The sequence below is a fragment of the Phalaenopsis equestris genome, unplaced genomic scaffold (genome assembly GCF_001263595.1).
Source record: "Phalaenopsis equestris unplaced genomic scaffold, ASM126359v1 Scaffold000376, whole genome shotgun sequence".
Taxonomy (NCBI): Eukaryota; Viridiplantae; Streptophyta; class Magnoliopsida; order Asparagales; family Orchidaceae; genus Phalaenopsis; species Phalaenopsis equestris.
Genome location: NW_018164818.1, coordinates 568,832 through 595,356, shown reverse-complemented (window position 1 = coordinate 595,356; position 26,525 = coordinate 568,832). Strand labels below are relative to the sequence as shown.

The window sequence follows — 26,525 nt, the reverse complement described above, 5'->3', positions numbered from 1 at the left end:
ATATATATATATATATCCACTTAATAGGTCTAATGAAAAGTAATAAATCTAATGATTGTATATTAAAAAGCTTGCTATATGAGAAAGTAATAAATTATAGTAGAAATCTATTAAATGTATTTTCTATATTATATAACCTAATTATAGGAGATTTAATTACATAATCTTTCTTCTATATGAGATTTCCTAATCTATAGAAATTGGAGTGTATATAAATATGAAACATATGTTTTCAATTGAGGAATAAGAAAAAAAAAGTTGTATTGCTTCACACCCGAATCGAGAAGACCTGCTAGACAGAAGAGAGAATTATTAGTTTGGTTGCTCGACTGATGAGCAAACAAAAACTATGAGGTTCACAACCCTCGATTTCGATGCATTCGAAACTCGACAAGAGGTGTTCGGGTCGGTAACACATGAAATGGCGACTAAAAAAAAATTGAATCATTTGTCGCTTTAGCGAACAGAAGATAAAGAACCCTCTATTTCAATTGACCCCTCTCAAATCAAAGAGGAAAGAAGGGAAGTTAACTTGTTGAAATCAAAGAGATCGCAAGAGGTCACAGGCTCGAAAGGAAGAAAAGAATGAAAGAAATCGAACGAACCGTTCAGACATAGCATTCAGACGAAAGAGATGAGCAAGCTGATCTGATCGAACGAGAGAGACGAGAGAGAGCTGCGATTCCTGTGTCCAAGAGAGACGAAACAATTAATGGTAGTTGCTCGTGTGTACGAGGAAGATGAAGTTGTGTAAGAGGAAGGGAGACAAAATAGGTGTTTGAACGAATTAGGCTCGTGCCTCCGAAATAATGTATAAAAATCATATGATTTTTATTTCTTGCCCCTCAATGCAATACACCTTACAACAAAGGTATAATAATGAAAGAAAATAAAACAAGAATCCCACCAAATAGGAAATAATAAAAAATAATGAATATATAATAAAAAGAAAACATAATTAGTGAAATATATCCTAATGGAAGAAAATAAATTCATTTCTATTCAAGTCTGTGAATTGGCACTTTCCAGCATATTTTAGCAAAAATGAAACAATAAGGAGTTTGACAAGAAATACAGAAATTAAAAACAGTCCGAATAATGGACACCCTATTAGTGGAATTTCTCTTAAGGATGATTTGAAAAAAATAAATAAATAAATAAAAACGGGTGGCTTCCTTTTGAAAGCATTTATGTTAACTAACATGAAAAAATTTTGGTGCATTTAAGTAGCATGAAATATTTCCAATTATGGCGTTACTAAGGTCTGATGCCTTCAAGAATGCAAAAAGTATGTGAATCTTAATGTAAGAAATATGGTAACTATATGAAGCATATATGTAGCATAGTCTGGCCGCATTCAAAACTTACATTGCAATAGACCGAGACACTTAAAGGTGCAATGCCCGGAACCTACATTTACGGACAATTACAAATGATGTTGTTGACCTCATTTTTGGTGAGGTCTCTTACTCTTCTTAGAGCCTAAGATCTAGCTTTAGGCTTTCCTACTGACTCTCTTAAAGGACTAGCTGGGACCTACACCAACTAGAAATTCGAGCCACTTCTTGACTCCTCGCAGTTTCATGTGACCGGTTCTAAATCCTCAACGCTTAGTTGAGTCAATTAAAACCAACGCGACGAACCTCGAGTCGAGTACCCATAGGATATAAAGCCTCAGGAAATCCTTCGTGTAGTCCGCGCACACTCACAATGCACGAATACCACAATTCACGCATCGATGCGCTCAATTATCGAAATTCACGTCGTTTGCACGCGTGGAAGGCTTTGCGATTGATCAAAACTAGAATCATTTGCTAGAGTGATCGATCACGAGCGATAATTTTAAAAGAAATTTGAATTTGACGCGTTTTCGACCTGACCATCGTCAAAGTCGTTCGGGCAACCCGGGATGACGAAACGAACCGCACCGGCGCGTTCGGAACGTCAAATTTAGCTAGAATAAACCCTCACTTTGATATGGTTTTTTACATGAGCGAGAAATGCACAAATTGAGGGAATTTAAATATCATATATATTATGGATGGGATATATTGGTATCATATAGCTGGGGAGCGTCTTTTATTTTCGCCTAAAATCCTTAGCTCGCAGCTCCTCTTGGTTTCGTCCCCGGATTAAGCCCTAGCCACGCCTTCCCTCTCGCTGGTACATTCTCTTCGCGTAACGAGGAGTTGACCTCGTCTCTCTCGACATTCTCTGCCCGAGTTGTTTCTTCCCAAAGCATTTTCTGCTTCGTCTTGCTGCGCGGGATGCTCTTTCGGGGTAGGTTCACTCCAGCGCCTTTGTTCCCTGGGTCACGAATGAGGCAATCTCCCTCCTTCCTGATAGTTCCTCCCTCAGTAACCTTGGTTGTGGTGTGGTATTCTTTCTCCTGGGGTGGCTTCGCCCGGATAAGATCCGCAAGCTTTTCTTTCCTTTTTTTGCGCCTATAAAAGCCCATGGGAGGGCATTGTTGTGAGGTTACAAATTTTGGGACCCTGGGGGAGACTGTGGAAATTGTTTCTCAGCTAGGTGCTTATGAGCTTGAAGTTTGGGAGTGTTGTGGCTTTCTTTTGTTGTTTACAAAGCAAGGTATGTTTCCTCTCATCTGCTCTTCTTCTCTGCTCGACATAGGCTGGACATGGGTTTAAGCGAGTTTCTTCGTTTTTAAAGAAAAAGTAGAGAGTATCTATATATATACATATGCAGGGAGTTGTTTGCCATAGCTGATATCTCATGTTAAGCTTGCTATCAATTGCTAGGCTTTTAGGGATCTTGTTGGGTCTGTTTTAAATGCTTCATGTTGTTTAGCTAAGGATGTTAGGCTTACAAAAGACATGGTTCATCTCTTAAGTATGTACAAGTTTTCTTCTTGTGTTCTTATCACATCTATACCTTGAGATTGAGGCTTGAGGGCTGTTTAAGTCTCCTAGGCTGCGGTTTTCTTTGCTGTGTTGGTTTAACATCGAGGCTTTTGGAAATTTTACTTCGAGGGCTTGAAATATTTTAATCCTTATGATTGGAAAAATTCAGATGTCCCCTTTCGAGAAATGATCTATTAACTGTTGGGAGAAAGTCCAGTGCTCAATCCTTTGGGCTAAATTGATTTCAATAAAGAAGAAAGAGAGAAAAAGAAAGAGGATCCTTTTAATATTTGTGACTTGGAACCTTCTGGATTGTGCCTTCCGAGGACGTTTCTGGCTTGCATTGGCAAGTGTGCCCGAGCTCATTGCTCATTCGAGGAATCCCATCAGGTGAATGTTTGAGGCTAACACTCCAACCGCTTTGGCTTTTCTTTCTTAAATTGGTTTTGAATGTGGGTTGGTCTTCTTTTCTTTTTTTATTTCTTGCTTTTCAGTTCACTTTCCTCGCTTCTTGATTTGGATTTTAGGCGCTTATGTCTGAAACATAAGCACGCAGATATAGCTTCGGCTATATATATAAACCATCATGCAATGTCGTAAGTTGGACGGTCTTTTTGGGGTTTTAGGCCATGATGAAAAAGGCATTCTATGGTAGAGAGGAATAATATTTCATCATACGACATCGGGACCCGATCCAGTGACCCAATGAAATGTAGGATGACAATATTATTCACCGCATCAGACTAGCAGGGTACCATTACCTTCTTAGGTTGTTAGTGGTCCCAGCCCGACGGTGCGATCAACTTGTGGACAATTATATTTTATAAAAATGAAAAGAACAAATACGATAATAACAGATACGTTATTTACAAAAATATTTTGAATACAAAACAGAAATTACTTTCTCTTATATGCATGGAGCTTATATGCATGCCAAAATATAAATTTTAAGTAATATAATTCGAATATCCACTTGTCAATTGTCGGTAGTGGGCAAAAGAGCACCCTCCTAAGTTGGTATAGTAAAACACATTTCTAGTTGAATGTCGGGCTCTATACATACGGGTGACCAATAGTTGCCTTCGGAGTCCCTCAAGAATACCTAAATGAGTTTAGCCCGACCTGAATGCTTACGCCTTTTTTTTCTTTCTTCGGATTTTTTTATATTTTCCTACGGTTTTATCGAGATCTTTGTAGAATACACATGATATTCTCCGAATTTTCTTCGTGTTTTCGATGGTTTTCTTCGAGTTACCATGGGTCATCTGCCATTTTTTCTCGAGTCTTTTCAAGAGTCGTCGACCCGTCGGGTATACAGGTTTGTTTTGCATTTATAGTGTTTACTTTTGTTATTGCACACTTTACTGCATATACACATAGTTCATGCCTGCAATATTCTTGTTTACTGTTCATTGCGTTTCGTAGCATGTTCCCTTTTATAATTCATGTTGTTTCTACAGATTTGTAGGGGACTTTTAGGTTAGAGGACAGTAGGAATATACAAATGTAAAGTGTGCATGCAAGCAATGATTTACAAATGTACAATTCTCCTATATGAATTATACATTGATTTTACATATCCTACATGCAAGCAATGATTTTAGTATTTTGGGTGGTAGGATGAAATCTGTGCGATAGCTATTAGATAGATGCATTGATATGGCTATCAAGCTCAATGGACAGGGTAACACTCTCGTTAATGCTTAATTTGTTACAAATTCTAGTTGTCCGAATGATTTTTACGCTCATAGTTCGCGGTTCATGCTTTAAATAATGTATTTTTAGTTTAAAATGGAGTTTAACCCAAGATTCTTAAACGCTGCAATTCTTAGTAAAATCAAACCAAATAGATGAAAAGATCCTTTCATGCTAATACAAAAGAAAATCATAAAATAATATTTAACAATACCTACAAGATATCCTATAGAAGTAAATAATAAAACCAATTCAAGTATCAGAAAGAAAGCATGATTCAATATTTAAGATGCCTTATCCAGCCAGTTATATTTTCTTGAGTCACAAGTGTGCAAAATATCAAAAAGATGCATGAGCCCATTACAAAAGTACATGACAATAAGGTTTTATCCCAAAAGACAATAGTATTAGGCATGACAAAAAAAAATACCAGTAACAATGCTGAAATGCTGTAGATTTGAGCATGCACCAACAAAACGCACAACGTTTTTGTGTCGAACTTCCCTGAAAGACACAGTACACGCAAGAAATTTAGCATATATCAATTTTTTGCTTATGGAAAAAGCATAGCTTCAGGAAGGCAAACGTTCCAGATGACCAAGTAATACAAGCACAATTTGGAAAAGGAAAAGATGCTAATTTAGTCATGTTGACTGCACACTTAAACATGGCTTTTAAATCAAATTTTAGATAGTATAATAAACCATTTCATGGACAATGCTCTAAATCTTACCTCAGTATCATTAATTCTTGTGCAAATTCAACTCTCATGGTCGTATTCAGATGCTCGGACCGTAAAATCTTTATGGCAACATCTTGACCAAGGTAACTCCCTCGATATCTTTAGATCAAGGAAAAGCTTATTTTACTGTTAAGCATGCGTTAAAAACATATTGGGCGGAGAAGAATTATGAATGGTTTATTTTTTAACTTACAAATCGCCAGAAGATCCACATCCAATATTCTCTTCCATCTTCAACAATCTTCCATCTATTTCACAGTCACTAGGTATATATTGCATAGCATGTACAGATGAACCAGATAATGACCCCTATAAATTTTGCAAAAATACAAATAGGACTGTTCACTATTTCTACCATCACTAAAAAGCATAACATAACCATAACTATAAGCCAATGTTTCTAAAAGAACACTTCAAATCACGTTTCATTAGCCAAATGAACGAAGTGCGTGAAGCCGGTTTGAAAGTGCTAAAGTAAATTTGCAATTTTGTTTTAATATTTAAGTTTTAATTATTGCAACAAACTATTAAAATTTTTTTGAATTTTAATTTGTAGATTCAAACTTAATATTTGCCTTCAATATAGATACAGTACAACATTTTTTTCTAGTTTATATCAACTTTTAAGTCATAATTTATATTTTATAATTGTTGATTAATGAATATATTTATATAATAGAAATTTATATAGCATATTAGCACTTCGGTTAATAAAAGCACTGTTCATCTCCGCATTTTGCATTTTAAATAAAAAATAAAGTCTTGCGTGTTGCTTTGAGCTTTGTGCTTTAATAACATTGTATAAGATAAGAGAAAAGTTAAGCATTTCATAACAGCATAGCAGATATTCTTCAAAATGCATCATTTCTACAAGCAAATTAATGACTAACATTTGCTTGTGTCGCGCCTGCGTAACAAGAGTTTCTGGAAATCTACATACAAGAATTAAGAATTACAGAGAATTTCAAACAAGAACATTTTTTTTACTTCTGTATGAGTGATAGGTAGTTGCTCTAACTTAATTTTATATAGGTATATGACCTAAAAGTTTCCTATAGCATAATGACCATTAAGATGCTTATATCACCCTCGTTGCTTTATTGGAAATAAAATGCACTATGGAAAGTTTATAGAAATATAAGCCTAGGAAATCTGCAAAAAAAAACTTGCTTACACATTCACTCATTACAAACCATTACTGAGAGATTGAATTCATAACATAACAAATCACGATAGAGAGACGGATCTAACACTTTAGAAAGGTATACACAGATTATTAAGTAGGTAAGAAAAATCCGCATGCACACTCAGAACTGCAGAGAGAGAGATCTTGCCATCTTTCATTAAAAGCTATGGATGGATACACTTTCAAATATATGTAACAGCTTAACTATGTTACAATAAAATACAATGTAACAAATCAATTACAAGAAGCAAATCTAGTGGATTAAAACTAACTCAAAAATATATACCTCGCTCTTTAAAATTGCTGCCTTAAGCTTCTCATGCAAAGAATCAGTTTCCTGAGAATAATATTTAAAATAAAGAATTAGTTACTCTTGAACACGGGACTGCCAGTGGTTGTTTTAACTGGTGTGATGTAACCAATTGCAAGATGAATGCATCAAATTATACTTTTAGAGAATACAGCAAAAAGTATAGAAGGTAATTTTACAATTAAATTAGGGTTTGTTCCAATTTGTGGTATACTAATGAGGTACTCTCAAGGTTAATAATAAAAACATTTACATGGCTGTGATGGCAGAACCGTCTTGCAGACAAAAATAAGTTGCCCTATGTTTCTTTGAGTTTAAAGGTACTTTGTAGGAGAAAATACCCCATTAATCTGTTGTTCTGTATTTTATTCAAGTGAGATTTTTTAACCTTAAAATAAGACGATTGGTAGGCTAAATATTTGAGCACAAACAAAACGTTAACCAATAAACTTCTCTTCTAGACTAAAATGCCCAAGGAGCTTTGCGATTATTTTTAAAGATATATCCATTTTTAAATACAACAAACATTGACAAAAATATATCGTATCCGAAGGATTATTTGTGCATTTGTGCATGTTTGACATTTCAAGCAATGTTGGAGTATTATGTGTGCGTGTAGACACACATGTGCTTCTTTCACTCTCATGTTGCCATTTGAAGAACCATCCCTCTTTCAAGAAGCACGGATGCCTCTAAGAATATCAAAAGGGAAAGTTCTTGAATAAAATTGCCACATTTTGAAAATTTTGCAATCAAGCCAAACCACCTTGCCCAGTAATGCAAATTTTGTTCATGATTTACAAAAACGTTGTCGTTGGTGTTTATTTTCTAACCAACATCTTCGTTTAATTTGAAACTTTTAATTACCGCGCAGCCATTAATCAAATTAATATCAAAATTATTGGAAGGTTTCCCTTGATTTATGGCTTATATTTCTCTCCACTTGTAGAGAAAACCAACTTATATCTCTCTTATATAATTGAAATTATATTAAATCACAAATAATAGGACAATTTGTAGACAAGTAGAATCAAAATTGAGTGCCTCACAAAACACGTATTTGACTTGTTCTATCAAGACAAACATGAACCTAGTTCAATTCCAAACAATAGCCTTGAAAGAAACCTAATGCCGCAACGATTCACTGCATCAAGTCCAGCACTCAAACAGTGACCACTATATCTAATTAAAGAAGAAGGAAAAAATATCGAAGGCAAGCATAATTAACATTTTTTTTAGTAAACTGAGCAATAGTTTTCATCTATAATTATAGAAAATTGTCTCAATTGTAGCATCATAAATGTGTATGGAATTAGCAATTGTAAGCAGATACTTCAAATTTTCTATTGCATTAATCACGTAAGTAACCAGTACAGCTTTCAGATATGAACTTGCTAGTGGGCTTTGTTGCAGCAGTTGAAAGAACTTGTACTGCTGCAGTAGTCTTGCAATTTTTATTGTTCTTCCATGAATGGCTTTCTAACTTTTCATTTGTAACGTTTAGATATTTTATTACCCGAAGAGGAATTGAAGTGTCGAACAAAGTGCAAGAACAAGCGATTGAAGAAGAAATAAGGAGACAAAAATTGAACAGAGGGATAAGAAACAAGGGGATCGGAAGCGAACAGACGGATTCACCTATAAATCGACCCAAGAGGCGGGATCTCTCGTTTGTGCAATCAGAGAGCAGTCGAAGGAGTGTTACGTGCTTTCTTACCCAAGGAGACGATGCAACAGGTCTTGCGCTCGAGAGAAGAAGAACACAACTTTGCAAAATTGTCAAGTCGAGTCGAACAGGAAGACGAAGGAGCTTCCTTGCATGTGCAAGACTTCAATCATGCCCAAAAAGGAGCATTGCATAGAGGAGGCGCCTGGTTGGGCGAGCCGAAGCCAACTCATATGTCATCGAGCAGGCAAGGACTGCATGGAACTAGCAAAGGGGAGGAAGAAGCCTATGTGTGGTTTCCGCATCGTTGAGGTAAGTTATTTAAAACTAAAGTGAATTGAATTAATAATAAAAATAATAATAATGATAGTATATATATATATATGGCGAAACCTGGTGTCTCTTTGTCGATTTGCTTTTCGTCGTGTTTCCTCCTCTTCGTCGTGCTTCATCTGTGTCGTGCGGCGTCGGCTTCTTCGACGCACGTTGTTTCGGCTCTTTCAGGCTCGAAGAAAAAGAGGTTTCCGTGTCGTGCGACGTCACTTCTTCATCGCGCATCTTCTGTTGTCAACTGCGTCTCCTGCGGTTGCACTTCTGCGGCTCCCGACTTGTCTCCTGCAGCTCTGTCTACTGCGGCCCCATCTCCTGTTGCACTCGCGTCCGTCCTCCCGGCACGTACGTGAGCTGCTCGCAATCCAAACTCATTCCCTGTAGATTGCCGTTGATCAACTCTCTGTTCCATGACTACCGCTCCTCAACAATCGACTACTTCAGTTTTAAACCTTGGGAAGACTTCTTTTGTTAATATGGTTGGCTCTATGGGGATCAGATTAGGTTTTCCCTCCAGTTTACCATGAATCATTCAAAGGTCAGGAGGACTGCAGCCTTATCAAGAAGACGGGTAGGAAGAGTGACAAACTGACTCTATTCTTCTCTGATGTTGAAATTTCCAACCTAGTTAATAAGTTCAAATTCACCCTCATTAGGAAGTTCCAATTGTGACATCCCAAAATGGAAATCATTCAAAAGGCTTTTGAAGATCTCAAACTATTGGGACTTTAGAAGGTTGGCCTCTTTGATGGGAGACATGTGATGATACAATTATCTAAAGTGGAAGACCGTGCCAAAATATTTTCCAAAAAATTTATGACAATAGATGGAAAATATATGAAATTGCTTAAGTGGTTTCCTGATTTTGACCATAGCCAAGAACCACCTATAGTTCCAATCTGGTTTAAACTATCTGGCCTAAAATTGCACTACTTCAATCACCAACTCCTCTATTCTATTGGAGTTGCATTAGAGAGACCTATGAAATTGGATACACCCTCCTTCAATCTAACCAGGTATTCGGTTGCAAGAATTCTTGTTGAAAAGGATATCACCCTCCATGATATTGACAAAATATGGCTTAGTACTGCCCACAATAGGTATTGGCAACCAATTGTTGCAGAACAAAGTCCCTACTACCACAATCATTGTAAACTATTTGGACACACCCCTGTCAAATGCTTCAGGCCTCGCCCACATTTGAAATCGGCAGGTTCTATCAACATCAACTATGTGGAGGAAAATATAGCTGGCACTGTTAATCATCCAGAAATGTTGAATGAGAATTTGACTCATAAGGCTACTCACCAACGAATCCAGCAGCTTCCGCCTATTGTTGTTGAGGCAACTCTTTCTCAGATCACAAATACTATGAATTTTGTTGTAGCAGATGCTAGTCCGAGTGGCTTGGAACCACCTATTGCAAGAGAAGAGGACACATCAAATATTTTTATTGATTTATTAAAAGCTTCATTAGCATGCATATTGTTTTATTATTCACTTGTATTACTATGATTTAAGAGTATAAGTATTCACAGCCTTGTTTGGTTCATTGTTATTTCAAATTCACTTCTCAAGTTAATTAAGTGATTAACGATGAGCGTTAGAAGATATAACATTTATAGAAGGCGCGAATTCAAATGTAATTTTATTATTTTAATTTAATTTCATTATTGGTTCTTTCATTTGTTAAATTATAGAAGAATATAGAAAAGAAAATTTAGTTCCCACCGTATGACCGTCTGTTCCTATCTTGGTTAATTCCAAGTCTCGGGTCGGGTCTTGACAAAAGTGTTATCATAGGTCACGGTTTATGATTAATTAATAAAATCTTGATGAATGAGCCAATAAGATACTTACAAGAAAATTTTAAAAATTATAAAAATTACAATTAACTCAAAAGTTATATAAAAAGAAAATACGATAGAAAACGATAATTATTATTCATTCAGGTATAGTGACATACCTAAAATCATATAAAAAGAAAATACGATAGAAAACGAAGAAATACAACCTATTAATGTGAGCATGAATGCCCTCACCCAAATGATGGTAGCGATGACTCAGCTGATTTAGGCTCAATCTCTACCTTCTGCCAAAATCTTTAGTGTTGTGTGCCGAACCAGATTTCCTCAGAAGCGGGTAAAGTGATGTCTCTTTCAACAAGTATTCTAGTTTCAAATGGATAAAAAAAATTAAAAGTAAGAATGTCCGTCTTGAGTGGCTTTCCATAAGCTAAGGCAATAGAGTACATTATTTTTTGAGAAAAATAATGAAATTTCAGACTAGCGAGGCGAATCCAAACCGAAATGATTGGTGGTTACGTCAGTGGGTCAAAATTCAAAGACCATTTCAGAATCTTCATTGTTCTGTTATCAATTCATATTATCTTCCTGACAAATAAGCGCATGTAATTATATTCATTACTAAGTTGAATAAGAATGCCTCATATCTAATAGACCAATTTTTCACTCTCCAACAAGGTGTCTAAGTTCAAATTCTTTGCGAATGAGCTCCACTTTTGGATGCCATATAGAAATTTTTCAACCAAATTCAAACGACAGAAGGAAACAAGTTGAATACCTTCAGCTTCTGTAAAAATTATGGCAATCTTCCCATTCTTACTAACAGGTTTCTTGATGTCCTCCGCCCACTCAAACGAATGAGGGAAAGATGGCGATTTAGGTGTGTATGAGATGTACACCCGCAAGGGCAGCTGCATACGATCTGACCGAAGTCATCCTCAAAGGTAGGTGCGGTCTTCATAGAAGAAAGCAGCCCTGCTCAATGAGCGGAAAAAGCTTTGAAAAAAAGAAAGAACACAAGACACAGTGAGACGGGACGGGCGCAGAGAAGTCGCAGAAATCGCGAGTTGTACCCGCGAGAGGGAGCCGCTGAGCGAGGAAAGATGTGAGACAAGCCACAGAGGAGCTGCAGAGCGAGGAGAGACGGACCGCAGAGTAAAGACGGGAGGAGACGCGTCTCAGACCCGGAAGCGGGGAAGACAAACGAAGACGAGCGCGCGAAGTCGTAATGTCTCAAAGTCGGAGAAGAAGAAGACAAACGGAATCGAGCGCGAAGACAAGCGAAGCCGTAATTGTTGCTAGGGTCAGCCATCGAGCGAAACCCTAGCAGAGCCGAGCGGGAAGGAAGAAGACGCCATGATATAAATGTATGTGTGTGTGTGTATCTATATATATATATATATATATATATAATAGAAATTAAGTGGGATTACATAAAGTAAATTTAACACTTAACTAATCAAAAGGTAATAATTTATTTAAAAATTATAATAAATTAAATAAATATCATATTTATGTAGGTTTCAAATTTAGAAGTCATTGTCAAGACAAATTCAAGCTCAAATTAACTGTCATCAAGGTGAATACTTGTACTTTTAATCTATCATAATATTTTGATTCTTCTCGATTTTTATGCATTAGTAGATAATGATATTTTCACAAACTTTATTTTGATTTATATATATTTCTTTTTTGGTCACATTGTCAGAAATGTAAGTAGTTAATATCATGCATTGGTGTATGTTGCATATATTATACTGAATTGAATGTGACAAACACATGAATGATATAATTATATTGACTAATTGTCACCCTTTTATGGTACTAGTGAATGACCACTAAGATACTCGTACACGCATATAGGAAAGGATATTAATATTTATGTTTCTTGATTGACACAATTTTTAGATGGTGTTCTCGTGACTATTTTTATTGACAGTTGTACAGATATAAAATAATATCAATATGTTATAGATATAGTAAAATTTTTTGAATATTACCAACTATTTTTATTGATTATTAAGAGCTTGATTAGCATGCATATTGCTTTTTTTTCTCTTGTATTGTTATTATTTATAAGTATGAATATTCACTGGTTTGTTTACATCATCATTATTTTAAACTAACTTTTCAGGTTAATTAACTGATTAACAATAAGCATTAGAAGAGATAACATTTATAGAAGACGCAAATAACCAGTAATGAGGTAATGTAATTTTACTATTTTAATTTAATTCCATTAGTACTTTCATTTGTTAAATTATAGACAGATATAGAAAATTTAATTCCCACCGTCTGATCGTCTATTCTCTTCTAGGTTAATTTCAATTCCGAGCAGAATCTTGACACATATGTTGAAATTCTTAAAACAAGGCAACTAAAGTCATCAAGTTACATAAAAAGAAGAATCATGAAAAGCTTGCCTGACAACAAAGATAAAACTAAACATTCAATTTGATGCATAATTTAATAAGTAAATTTTTGCCATTAAATCTTATATTTTTTTCAATTTTAAATGCAAAATATATGGAAACTTGATATGCATCATTCAATCAAGCATTTAAAGTACATATTAAAGATGGATTATCATAGCACCTATTTTCAAGCATCATAAAGAAGCAAATTGTGACGTTCTTCAACAAAATAGAGACATACATTATAAAAAATTTACCAGCTAACAAAGTCATTCATCTGAGTTAGAAAGGAGACTTACTTCAACTGCCCATCCGTCAACAACAAATACATCTAATGAATAGCCATCAGTCGTTGAGAAAACATGTGCTTCACGGATGTTTAGTCCAAGATCAGATAGCAAAGCAGATAACTACGAGACAACATCATAGTTAAGCATAATTAATAGCTTCTAGCAACAAAAAGTTGGGGAAGACGAACATAAACACAATGAGAGGTTATGGATATATCTTAACGAAATGAGTTAACAGCCTAAGAAATATGCTGATTTATAAAGAGTAAAATCACAATCAACTTTGAAAGGAAAGATCAACCCCTGAGAAATTTAGTTTGGTATGCAAGTATATAATGGACATATATTTCACCCGTCATTTTTTTTCATATGAAAAAGAAAAACTAGTATTAACAAGCTTGAATAGTGCAAAACACTTCATTATCTATGTATTACCTAACAATTACAAAAAGGCAATACTAAATTTGCATCAAAATTATGTCCAATTTTTCACACATCCCAAAAATCGTCAAAATTATTGTTATACATTTCATTGCAATCATTTTAATATATAGAGATATAAAAATATGATAATATCAATAGTAATAAACTAATTTAGCTAATAAACAAATTTATTAAGATTTAATTAAATTACTGTAAACAAGAACCCATGTACTGTGACAACGCGTAATTTCCACTTTGGCTGGCATGCAATGGTGGTTTGTTTTGGTGAACAGTTGAGATGTTCTAAGGGAAAAAATCCTTCAAAAATTTATTCTTTATTTAATTACTTATATAAGAATTCCTAAAAAGCCTAAAGCACTACCTATGATATCAGTTTTTGCCCATATACCTTCCTGTACCAAGAGCCTGAGGCGGAATTGTGGGTGAAGAGCCCAGGAAACAGAGAGCATGCAGCTCTCGGATAGAAAAGCCAGAGAAGAAAAATAGAAGAAGAGAAGAAGGAAAAGATGGGAAGGAGAAAAGCTAGGAATTGAAAGCTAAATAAGGTTTTTGGTGATCTCTTTGGTAAGAATTGGTTTTCTTCTAGTAGTTAGCCCTCAAAGATTGACCGAGAAAGTACTCTGAGGTAAAAATACCATATTTGGATTATTTGAGCTATAGCTATTGATAACTAGAATTTAGTATTTTTATTATTATTATTATTAGATGCATACAAAAGATCAAGGAACCAGGACAACATGTGCAAAGAAATTCACATTGAGTGCCTAGTAGTAGACATAGAAATTCGAATTATAAAACAAGGAGCAAGGGATTCATTGGTTAATGTTTGCAACATCCTACACCATTATACCAATTGGTTCTGTATTAGCAAATAAAAATTCATCTTATTAAGCATATTTTGATGACATTAGCTAAGTTTAATTCATGTTGTATATAATTACTTGTTTATAATGAATTTAAAAAACATTAAAAATAAAATTCAAGTTAAGATCAATTAATAGGATATCATGTTTAATTTAAGTACACTATTAAATATTACATGTCATGCCATACTCTTGATACAGTTTAGTACAAACTGAATGTCAACAGTACATATCCATGTTTTTGAGTAAATGCAGAAAAAAATTATGTAATGAATAATGAAAGATCAACGAAATGTGATATCAATGGTGATAGGTGGGCAGCCTATGATAATCTGCGCAGAGAAAAATAAAAGTTCTGAAGAGATGAACCTCAAAAGATAAATAAAAAGGGAATGTTTAGATGAATCTACCTGTATCAAGGAATCATTCATAATTACAATTTTGAGATTGAATCAAACTTTATCAACAATTATTATGCTCAACGAGCTGGGTGATGCCGTAATGAATTAAATGTACCTACAAGCCTATGTAAATATTTTTATGATTTTTCTCAGATGATGAGTATTAAAAGTAAGAAAGAAAATAAAAATAAATTGATCTACAAAATGATCTAGCAAAGTAAAATAAAACACTTAACACCAAACAACCATTATTTGATTATGGTAGTGTAAACATGAGTATATAAATTTTTCTCTCCGTCAATTCCAAAATTTCAAATCAAGTCTAGCGACACGTTCAACATATATTTTCACGCTGCCTACACTTCCATACTAATCTTGTTTATTAAACTATTATTAGAAATTAAATCATGTCCAAATTTATGGCAAAGTAATTTTATAAAGTAGAATGGTAGGTTGAAATGTGATAATTCATTAATTTTTATTTATTACACCAATTTTACTCGATAAATGCTAAAGAGCAATTTGCTTAAAAAGAAATTTTTCAAGCCAAGAAAATCAATGTGGCTGCTCCATGACAAGTACCTATTACAAGATTTTTGTTTCTAAGTGTTCAATCCTATTTCTAGATTTTATAGATCTAACTGTTTCAGCTCCATCCAATTTCCTTTAAAAAAAAATTATAATTCTCACTACTTCAACTCACAATCAATAGCTTCAGTTGGAGTAAAAGGTAGGGCATTATGACAACTAAAAATCTGGTTGGTTTTGGATGGTGTTATTAATTTATGTTCTAATTTCTTTAACTGTAAATTGAGGAAGGCCCTGTAGGTTTGAGGCATGTAAAAAATACGGCTCTGATTCTACTTTTAATTAATGAATTTTTATTTGAATGCGATTCTTAGCCTTCCCCCTAGTTCAAATTTATCTTCTTGTACAAGCATAAAGTTTGATTTTTACTATTTTCTGACATCTTTGGTTATTTATTTCTTGTTATCATATCCTATGCACAACTGGGTTATTTTAAACATGGCAATATCTACTTTTCGACAATGGAGTGGATCTCAATTGATCGTATTATCATCACGAGTCCAAATTTCTACGCATAATTTCTAGTTGAGTTATTAAATTATCATTAGTAGTATTTCTATGTTATCAAGTTTTCATATGAAGAAATAAGTAGTTGTCAAAATTAATAATTTGCAAACTAAACTTTGAATAGTTGCGCATAATTTTATGCATATCATAATACATCCACAGTGGGAAACTCGAGATGCAATAATATTTTGCCTCAAATTCTGTTTTGACGTTATAGTGATCTTTGAACAAAAATTGCATCGCTCATTTTCATCTATAAATGAAATTTATTTATGCATAGAGTTTGATGAATTTTTATGATGACTTAACACTTCAATTAGCATGCATTTAAAGTGAGAAACACAAGGTGGGTTATAGAATGTTACATAAGAACTTAATTACTATGTTTGCAATTTAGCAATTTAAATTAGGCAATAAGATCTAAATAAGGTAACCAATAAGTTCCAATTCACTTAAAAGACTCCTAAGTCTAGAAAACACGATCCTTATCTCATTATTATCAAACCATCCATCAAGAAACTTTGAATGCTTTCCATGGATATTAAACGATCGTTAAAATGCATGAAATGATGCACAACACTACTTATAATGATGTCAAAAAATAATAGAAACTCTACATTGTATACTTAAAGGCCATGAGATATAAGTTATAGCATATGTTAGGATTTCTATGTTCATATAGATAGATTAAAAGCTAAACAAAATAAGGCAATGCATAAATTGATTGTTCGAAGTGTGTAACTTAAATCATAAAGCCAGAATGGCACTAAAAAGGAACAAAATAGTACAATAACGATAACTGGAGCAGAAATATTTGAAAGGACTACTGTAGTTGTAAAGGAGCAAAATGTAAACAAAGAACACAAGAAGAAACCCATATGCGGCAAGTAGTAAAGCAGTTACATTCATTATACACTATGGACAACTTTTACACTACTACAGCTTTTTGCTACTAGACGGACACTACTTTGTGGTGCAAAAAGTTGGCATCCAACTTAAAAATAATAGGAGAGTAGATCAAAGAATACTAAAATTATAATACGTTAATTCCTTCTAAGCTATAGATCACATAAATGTCAATGAATGTGGCCTGAGACATTGTTCTACTGCAAACTATGGACTATATTATGATTAAGCCCAAAAAAAAATCCAATTCATCAAAGTCTTGTTTATTATAAGTTGTGAAAAATCCTCAATAATGCAACTAAAATTGAGCAGATAAGAGCTTCATTTTGTTAATAACTGATTAAATAAGTTCAACATAATAAAGATAGCATTCCCAAGCAGAAAAGGCTGGGCAGGTATTTCCACACCAACCCGACTAAGCAGCTTTGGCTTGTCAACTGTGGAAAATATTATCTCATGGATTGGACTACATCGCCCATCATCCCTGCAAAGTAAACAATGAAAAGATAAATCTCGTAACTAGTTCCAGTTGCATGAAGAATCCAAGGAACTATTAAAACAAAGCCAAGAACAGATATATACACGATAATTTTTCTAACTATTCATATCATGATTGAAACATGTCCATGATTAACTACTAAAGTGCGAACAATTTTAAAAAGGAACCCTGTCTGCAAGTCCTTGAGTCTTTTAGTTGCATATCCTGTATCATTTAATTGTTGCCGGATAATTGCTGAAATATTGGTAGCCAACCATTAACATTTAATGCGTATATATGCAACGCACCTTAAATGCAGTTGCACTAGTCGCCACAGTTTGGATTTATAAACTTTAGATATCATAATTGTTTGCATGATTTATTATTGAAGAGAAACTTAAGAGGGGATTCTTAGAATTATTGTTACACAATCTTCAACCATAATGTTACATATATATTGGTAATTTACAATTTTACCAAATAAATCTAGCCTAAACACCGAAAAGAAATATATCTGAAATAAGCATAAATTGAAAGAGAATAAAACTAATCAAGGAATTCCCCAAATTGTCTCAAATTAATAGGGAGGTTGATCCTCCAATATTGCTAAACCCCCCTCAAACTGGGTCATAGATTTTGTAGGGGCCAAGCATGGTATTAAACTCTGAGGTTGCTTAGTGGAAAAGCTTTGTTGAAGATATCAGCAACTTGTTGATATGTCGGGATGTAGCTTAGTTATATAATTTCAAAGTTAACCTTTTTAAAAATAAAGTGTGTATCAATTTCAATATGTTTAATCCTATAATGATGCACAGGGTTCTTGGCAATTCTGAAAACTACTTGAATGTCACAAAACATTTATATAGGCTTATCAGAGGTACGCCCCAATTCCCTCAAAAATTTCTAAATTCAGACCACTTCATAGATTCCTAAAGCAGGTGTCCTATAGTTTGATTTTACACCGCTTCTAAAGACTACAACTTGTTTCTTACTTCTCCAAGTGACCATATTTTTTCATACATAGAAGCAATAGCATGTGGTTGACCTTCCATTAGTGAGTTACCCAACCCAGTTTGTATCAATGTAGATTTCTACCTCTTTGCTTATGGTTCCCTGAAACAATAATCCATAACCAGGAGTCTTCTTGAGAAACCTCATTTGAGTAAATCATATGCTGGCAGATAAATGACTTTTCCTACTAATCCTTAATATATTTTCTTATCCACATATATATTTTCTTCTTCCCTTTTGGATATTTTGTTGGGATCCATTGGAATATCGATATGTTTGCATCCAATCACCCCCGCCTACTTTAGCAAATCTAGGATGTATTTCCTCAGTGATATAGCAACGCTCTTCTTGGACCTTGCTACCTCCATATTTATGTAATATCTCATGGTTCTTAGGTCCTTGATTTCAAACTCTATAACAATTTTTCTATTTTAAGCATTTCTCTTTCATCATCACGAGTAAGAATCATATTATCTATATATACTATCAATTCAGCAATCTTACCTTCTTGAGTGTACTTGATGAACAATGCATGATTAGCTCGACTTTGCGAGTATCCATTACGTCTCATGGTTTTAGCATATCTTACTCTTGGTTACTGCCTACAACCAAAAAGTGACTTTTTGAGTTGCATACTAGATGTTTGTTAAAATCATTTTCAAAGTTTGGTGGTATCTACTTCTTCAAGATCCTCGTTCAAAAAAAATTTTATGTCGAGTTGATGCAATTATCATTTCCTGTTAATTGCTTCTGAGAACAGAACTCTGATAGTATTCAATTGTCAAAGAAGTGATGCAAAGGTCTCCTAACAGTAAATTCCATAAGCTTGAGTGAAACTCTTCGCAACTAGTCTCGCTTTGAATCTCTCAATACCATCATCAGCTCTCCACTTAATGTTAAATACTCATTTGCATCCAACTGGCTTCTTATCTTGAGGAAGCCAACTAAGAATCAGTTTGTCATCATGTTTTAGTGTTTGAATCTCCTCTTCAACTGCATTCCTCTATTCTAGAATTTTAAGAGCTTCTGAATGAATTTAGAGATCTACAAACTATCAAGTTTATAAGCTAATAGTGTGAGGATAATTTCCAATAAGCTATATACTCCTGAATTGGATATTTAGTACAATTTTTCTTGTCATCAACAACATGAGTAAGGAGATAGCTCATGAGTTCTTGATCATTCAGCCAAAATTTCAGGTGAATGTGGACTCGATTTTTGGCTTGAATACTTCTGTCTTCGCAAGTTGTTTTCCACCTACTCAAGATTTTCTTCCTCTTCATGTACACACGAAGTTTTTCATTATAAACTTTAAGTTGATTTGGTTAGGCGTCCTCAGGTGAAATATTTTCATGAAGTGGTGTTTAGGAGATAGAAGTGCTAAGTGAAAGAAGGGTAGTTTGCGAGGCAATGTAGGTCTCATTAAGCATTTCTCAAAATTGATGTTCATTTGCACTTTCTCCCTAAACATCAAATTTGGAATAATATAGTTGATTTTTAAAAACTGTGACATTCATGGAGTTGCAGTACTTTTTATAACAGGTAGCACTTATAGCCCTTTTTTGTTGAAGGTATATCCAAATAAAAAACACATGATAGATTTAGCGTTAAGTTTTGTGCGGTCTGGGAAATGGATATGAACAAAGATACACATCCAAAAATTTTAACTGGTATGGCAAAAGAAAGCTTTGATGTGGAGATGGGTATACATCAAGACATTAAGTAATGTTTTGAAATTGTGTACTCGACTAGACGTTCGATTGATAAGGTATTTTGCAGTAAGGATTGTTTCCTCTCAAAAATATTTTGGAACCTGATGGAAAATTATAATTGAGTGGGATACCTCAAGAAGATGTATGTTCTTTCTCATGATTATCTCATTTTGCGGTGGGGTATCAATTAAAGAACTCACAAAAATGATTCCATTTTTTGAAAGGTAGGATCCAAGGAAGAAGTTGAAATATTCATTTGCATTATCAGTTTTGAGTATATAAATTTTACATTGGAATTGAATTTGAATCATGTCATAGAAAATTTGAAAGATTTGGGTTGTTTCAGATTTCTCAATTAGAATACCCATGAGTTTCGATTGTGATCATCAATAAATGAGACAAACTATCTAGTCATACTATGGATTTACTTTCGAAAGTCCCTAAATATCATTGTGGAAAATAGAAAAAGAATGAAAAAGTTTGTACTAATCTCACATTGATAAGTGCCAGATTTTTTATTGATAAACAAAAGAGGATACAACTTTGCAACATTAAAATTAGAACGACTCGGGCGACAATGTCATGATATGACTTATTTTTCAACAGACTGAAAAACTTTAGAAAAAGAAGTAGATGAGACCACTTGTGTGTTTAGAGAGAGACTTTCCTTGAGCTATAAGCATTGATGCATTTCAACACTACTAATCACCTTCTCCAAATCTACCACATGAAATTCAGAATATTTTGCAAGAAATTTAGTTGTACATTTCGTATCATGATTAAGCTTACTGATTGAAATTAAGTTACAATCCAATTGTGAAACATATAAAATGGAGAAAAAGAGCAATATCCGGAGAGAGCTCCACACCTCTCTTTCTAATAATTTTTTATGAGACTTATCTGCAACTCTGACAGATCTAGATGTATAAGTCTCTTGATAGTTGATTAGAGCATTGATATCTCCAATCATATGATTAGAAGCCCCTAAATTTATGATCAAACGTCTAAGTCTCCCGTTGCTAGCAAGATGGGAGAAGGATATATTACTTTGGTGTATCATGAGGCTTGTGAGTCACTCTAAATTACCCCCAAGTAATTTTTTTCAATACTTTAAGTTGTTCCTTGGTGAACGGGTCAGTCGACACCCAAGATGTAGTAGCAGCACAAGCCTTGCTCCCTTGATCCTTCTTTCTTTGTCCAGGTTTTAAATCTACCGATTTCTCATGAAGTTTCTAACATTTGTCTTTCAGGCGCCCAATTTTCTTGCAATAGTCACATGTGGGATGATTATTCTTGAACTTTGAGTCATGGGAAGAAATATGAGTATAGAATTGAGCGGTTACTGTTGTGAACCCTCATTCTGAGTCATCATAAGCTTCATTCTACTCTCTTAACTTCTAACTTCATCAAAAGCTTCACAGATAGATGAAAGAGGTTTTATTACCATGATCCTCCCACTCACTTCATTCAAATCCTTGGTTAGTCCCACTAAGAATTCGAAAGTTCTCTTCTTCTTGATGATGGATTTATATATCACATCATGTGAACATTTCCACATGTCTCAAACATATCAACTGAAGCCAATACTTTGTGGACATACACTCACTTCAATAAGTTTTTGCATATAATGCCCAACTCACAAGTGTTCTTCTACTTTCTTTGTTTTATTTTCAGAGCATTGTTGACCTCATTTTTAGTGAGGTCTAGTCTTTCTCTTAGGATTTAGGATCTAGCCTTAGGGGTCTCCCGGCGACTATCTTAGAGCCTTAGAAATGTGACCCACCTCGTTTTAGGAGTTCGACCTACCTCCGTCCCCTTCTAGAGTTTCGCGTGTGTGGTATCGACTTCTAACTCTTAGAAGGATGAAGCCAACATGAGGAAACCCAAAAGGGATTCCTATAGGACCTTTTGAGCCTTAGGGTGACCTTCTGCACAATTCGCACTCCCGCGCGCACAAACTTGACCCCCGCGCCCCGATCGCCACACTTCGCAGCGCTTGCACTGTTATTTGTCGAGGGTTCGAGTAAACGTTTTGAGACGATCGATCGCGAGTCGAAATTATGTGAAATTTGAATTTCGACGCGTTTTTGACCCGATTGTCGACGACGTCGTCCGAGCGACCCAGAATGACAAAACGGACTGCACCGGCGCGTCCGGAACGTCGATTTTGCCCAGGGAGGACACCTATTTTGTTACGTCGCCGCGCGCGAGTAAATCGGGTTTTATTTAATATATACGAATTTTTAATATTTTATATATGACTGGGTCCCAAAATTTTGTAATAAAATTAATCTTAATGAGATGAAAATTTGAATTTGCACTTATAGGTTCCTCACTTTCGTTCTAAATTTCACCAATTTAAATTAAAAAAAATTTTTTTTTGGACCTTTATAATTCTAAAATCTATTTAATAATGCTCTGTTGTTCTTGTTCGTTTTGGATTTCAGCGCGCTGATATTTTTCTGTCTTTTTGCAAGAAAATATCAAGTCCGAAGCTGATATTCTCTTTTAAAGACGGCTTAAATCTTACACTGAATAAAGAAAAGACAGCTCAGGGTGGCGTAGTGAACTTTGACTTGGACTACAGTCAGGTCAATGTTGAATACGAGGGGCCTCTGATGGATGGATATCGTCAGCCGCCGAGAGACAGAAGGGCTACCGTCACTACTCAAAATCGGTGCCCAGGAAGACTGGAAGACTCCTCACCAAAGAGACAGTAAGTGAAAAGAATACAGTATCCGATAGAAGGGACTAGTCAGTTGCAATTGATGATCACCACACCGTCGGGAGGCTTGGTCGGTGCTTTTGCTAATAGAGTTCCTGACGCGCCATTGAGGAGGACACAGTCACCACACCGACGGGAGGCTTGGTCGGTGCTTTTGCTAATAGAGTTCCTGACGCGCCACTGAGGAGGACACAGCGTCGAAATGCCAACCGCCGAAAACACAGAGCATTCGTTCGCCTGGAAAGAAGAAGTACAAGGGAGACAGAAGCAGCACTTACCCTGATTCCTGAGGAGAAGGTCTACGACCATAACCTAAGGGAGACTACCACTAGTCCGTCGATCGTTGGAGGTGAGATAGGGCTTGGTGTAGAGTCTACACAGTCGGAGGTTCCCGACGAGCTTTGCCCGGGATGTCCGATGTGTAACGTAGAGATCCCGAGGCGGACGTCAGCAGCCGGGACATTTACAGAATGCCCCGAGTGTAATGTTCTACACCTAGAGCGATACGGGACTTTCGAGGAATACACCGCTGCAAGTATGTTATTGAGAAATGTCGAACATCCAGAAGTCGACCCGTACGTCCCAAGGTTCGCTGAGACGCTGCAGTTCTGGACAGGGAAGCAGTCCCGACACGTACAAAGGATTCCTGCAATCGAACTTGAAAGAATGAGCAGAGTCAGAAGACAAGAATTTGAATTCTACGAGGAGATCCGAGGAAAGTCTGTCAACATCTTGGATGATTTGGAGTTACATACAGGAGTTTTCTCAGAAAGAGATGAGAGAAGAATTTTGGACTGTGTGTTTGACTTGCACAGAAATGGATGAGAGGCAAAGGACAAATTACAATTCAATGCGGTTGCTGCTACAACTTCACGAGGGATAGGCTGGGGAATCCCCCGGGTATTTTAAGATACGATGAGGTGGATCCTTTGTCTTTCGAGATAAAAAGTCTTTCGAGATAAAAAGGATGATCAAAAGAATGGTAAGGTGGGGCATACTGCCTGCGAATTGTATTCCGAATAGCTCTATTATTAACATCTATGAGGAGGGAGACTGCATTCCGCCCCACATAGATCACCACGATTTTGTCAGGCCTTTCTGTACAATGTTCTTCATGAGCAAGAGCAACATTCTATTTGGTAGAGAAATCGATATTTTGGGACCTGGAGAATTCAGAGGATCGGTCGAGATTCCGCTGCCAGTGGGTTCAGTTCTGATTTTGAAGGGAAATGGAGCAGACTTGGCGAAGCATTGTATCCCGGGAGTGCCGCATCACAGGGTCTCTGTTACTTTGAGAAGGATGGACGATAGCAAGATGCCACACGAGTTTCAGCCAGATTTAGAATTGGAGGAACTACGTCCGTACTAATCGTGAGATGGTTGTACCTTTAAGTATACGCGAAAGGACTCTTACCCCGAAGCGTAGCTTAGAAGGTTAGCTTGATCACGAGCTGGCATCGAAAGATAGAAAGATATTTGCTACCTTTTTGCACGACATCAGAACGGAAGTGATATGATATGTGGTACTACAGTTCTTGCATGGATGTACTCAGCATGTTGTTTTGGGCAGTTTCAGCATATGATCAGTTGTATTACATGATTTGGAAGAAGATTCAATGAAGATTGTTTTGAATTTCAACATGTTTGTTGAGTTGTCTTTCTGTGCGCATGATGAAAAATCGCATGACCACACGGTGGTTCTAACTTATAACGAACAAAGAACGATATGAAGAAAATTTAATTATATAACTAAAATCCAGAACTAAAATATATTATGATAATAAAATCTATAAAAATGATAAAAAATGGTAACTAAATCATTCACGTTTCCCTCACGCTCCACATCCTCATTTCACAGAATCCTGCCTGTCTTCTTCGCGTTCCACATCTTCACTTCACAAAATCTTTCACGTTTTACTCACATTCTGCATCCTCCACATACGTTCCGCGTCTTTCTCACTTCACAAAACCCTCCGCGATCCTCACAATCACTACTCACATTTCCTCTTTCGGGACCGTAGGCATGTGCCCTACTTCCACCGATATTCTATGGGATCGTAGACCTGTGTTCTACTCCCTCGGGACCGTAGGCATGTGCCCTACTCCCACCGATATACTCCGGGATCGTAGACCTGTTTTCTACCTGTTTTCTACTCCCACGGGACCGTAGGTCTGTGCCCTACTCCCACCGATATTCTCCGGGATCGTAGACCTATGTTTTACTCCCTCGGGACCGTAGGTCTGTGCCCTACTCTCACCGATATTCTCCGGGATCGTAGACATGTGTTCTACTCCCTCGGGACCGTAGGCCTGTGCCCTACTCCCACCGATACCCTCCGAAATCGTAGACCTGTGTTATACTCCCTCGGGACCGTAGGTCTCCGCCCTACTCCCTTTTCAGCACTAAATCCTAACACGACTCCGAAATCTACACTCGAAACTCGATAGTTTGAAATCCATCTACTAATCCCCAGTGGATATGTTTTTATCATTCATTTCTACGCTCTGTTCTAGGTATGTTGGCCTAGACTTTCGTGTTGGTTTTGTTGATCATTTCGGTCAACACCAATACGAGCGGTGCGCTCGTCCGGCACACCACACCTATTGGGGGTCCATTTGTTAACTTCATTTTTAGTGAGGTCTAGTCTTTCTCTTAGGATTTAGGATCTAGCTTTAGGGGTCTCCCGGCAACTATCTTAGAGCTTTAGAAATGTGACCTGCCTCGTTTTAGGAGTTCGACCCACTTCCGTCCCCTTCTAGAGTTTCGCGTGTGTGGTATCGACTTCTAACACTTAGAAGGATGAAGCCAACATGAGGAAACCCAAAAGGGATTCATACAGGACCTTTTGAGCCTAAAACATTTGTCCATTTTCCGCTGGAAGATAGACGGCGCATTTTTCAATCCAAATGGCATGACCAACCATTCATATAAGCCTGTTGGTACAGAGAATGCAGTCCACTCGATGGAGTCTGGGTGCATTGCCACTTGATGAAAACCGCTTTTTAGATCGAATTTTGAATAGCTATTACTATTATCGATTCTTTTGATCAAAGTATTGATGCCAGGAAGTGCATATTGATCCTTGTGAGTGTTGTCATTCAGTGATCTGTAGTTGAAGACCATCCTCTCTTTTCCCCGTATTTCTTTCTTTGTTACTGGGTCAATTGTCACACCTGAATGAACGATGATGGCCATTGTTCTATGCCTGCTTTTGCTTGGGCGGATCACCTTTAAGTTGAGTAATGCATTTACATGTTCTTCAAATTGTGCTTGCATTGCTGGTGTGACGTGCTTCAGGGGTTTATCTTGGATGGTTATATCGGGATTTATAACATCTATTTTGCACACCACCTTGTTCTTTGACCAATGGAGCAAAGGGTTGTCGCTGATATATCCATTGTTTTTCAATCTGTAAAACAAAGTTTGAAATCTTCTTGTAAAATTATTTTCTGCAATTGACTTACATGGCTGTGGTGGTTGCAACTCAATATAGAAATTATAATCCATATTTAGTTCTTCAATCTGGGACTGTTTTGCTTCTACCTCGACATCCAGCGTTGTATTGACATGTGTAATTTCCTTGTAGAATG

General features: G+C 36.0%; 1 protein-coding gene across 1 annotated transcript in view; it reads right to left on the bottom strand.

Annotated features, from left to right (window-relative positions):
- Positions 1 to 26,525, bottom strand: part of LOC110026529 (serine/threonine-protein kinase STY46-like) — a gene marked incomplete at its 3' end in the record, with an annotated part of 108,573 nt that overhangs the window by 38,793 nt on the left and 43,255 nt on the right. The window contains 6 exon segments of the mRNA XM_020727496.1: positions 4,987 to 5,060; positions 5,290 to 5,397; positions 5,492 to 5,607; positions 6,771 to 6,821; positions 13,309 to 13,419; positions 17,420 to 17,492. Of these exon segments, the coding sequence (XP_020583155.1) occupies positions 4,987 to 5,060; positions 5,290 to 5,397; positions 5,492 to 5,607; positions 6,771 to 6,821; positions 13,309 to 13,419; positions 17,420 to 17,492 (533 nt within the window).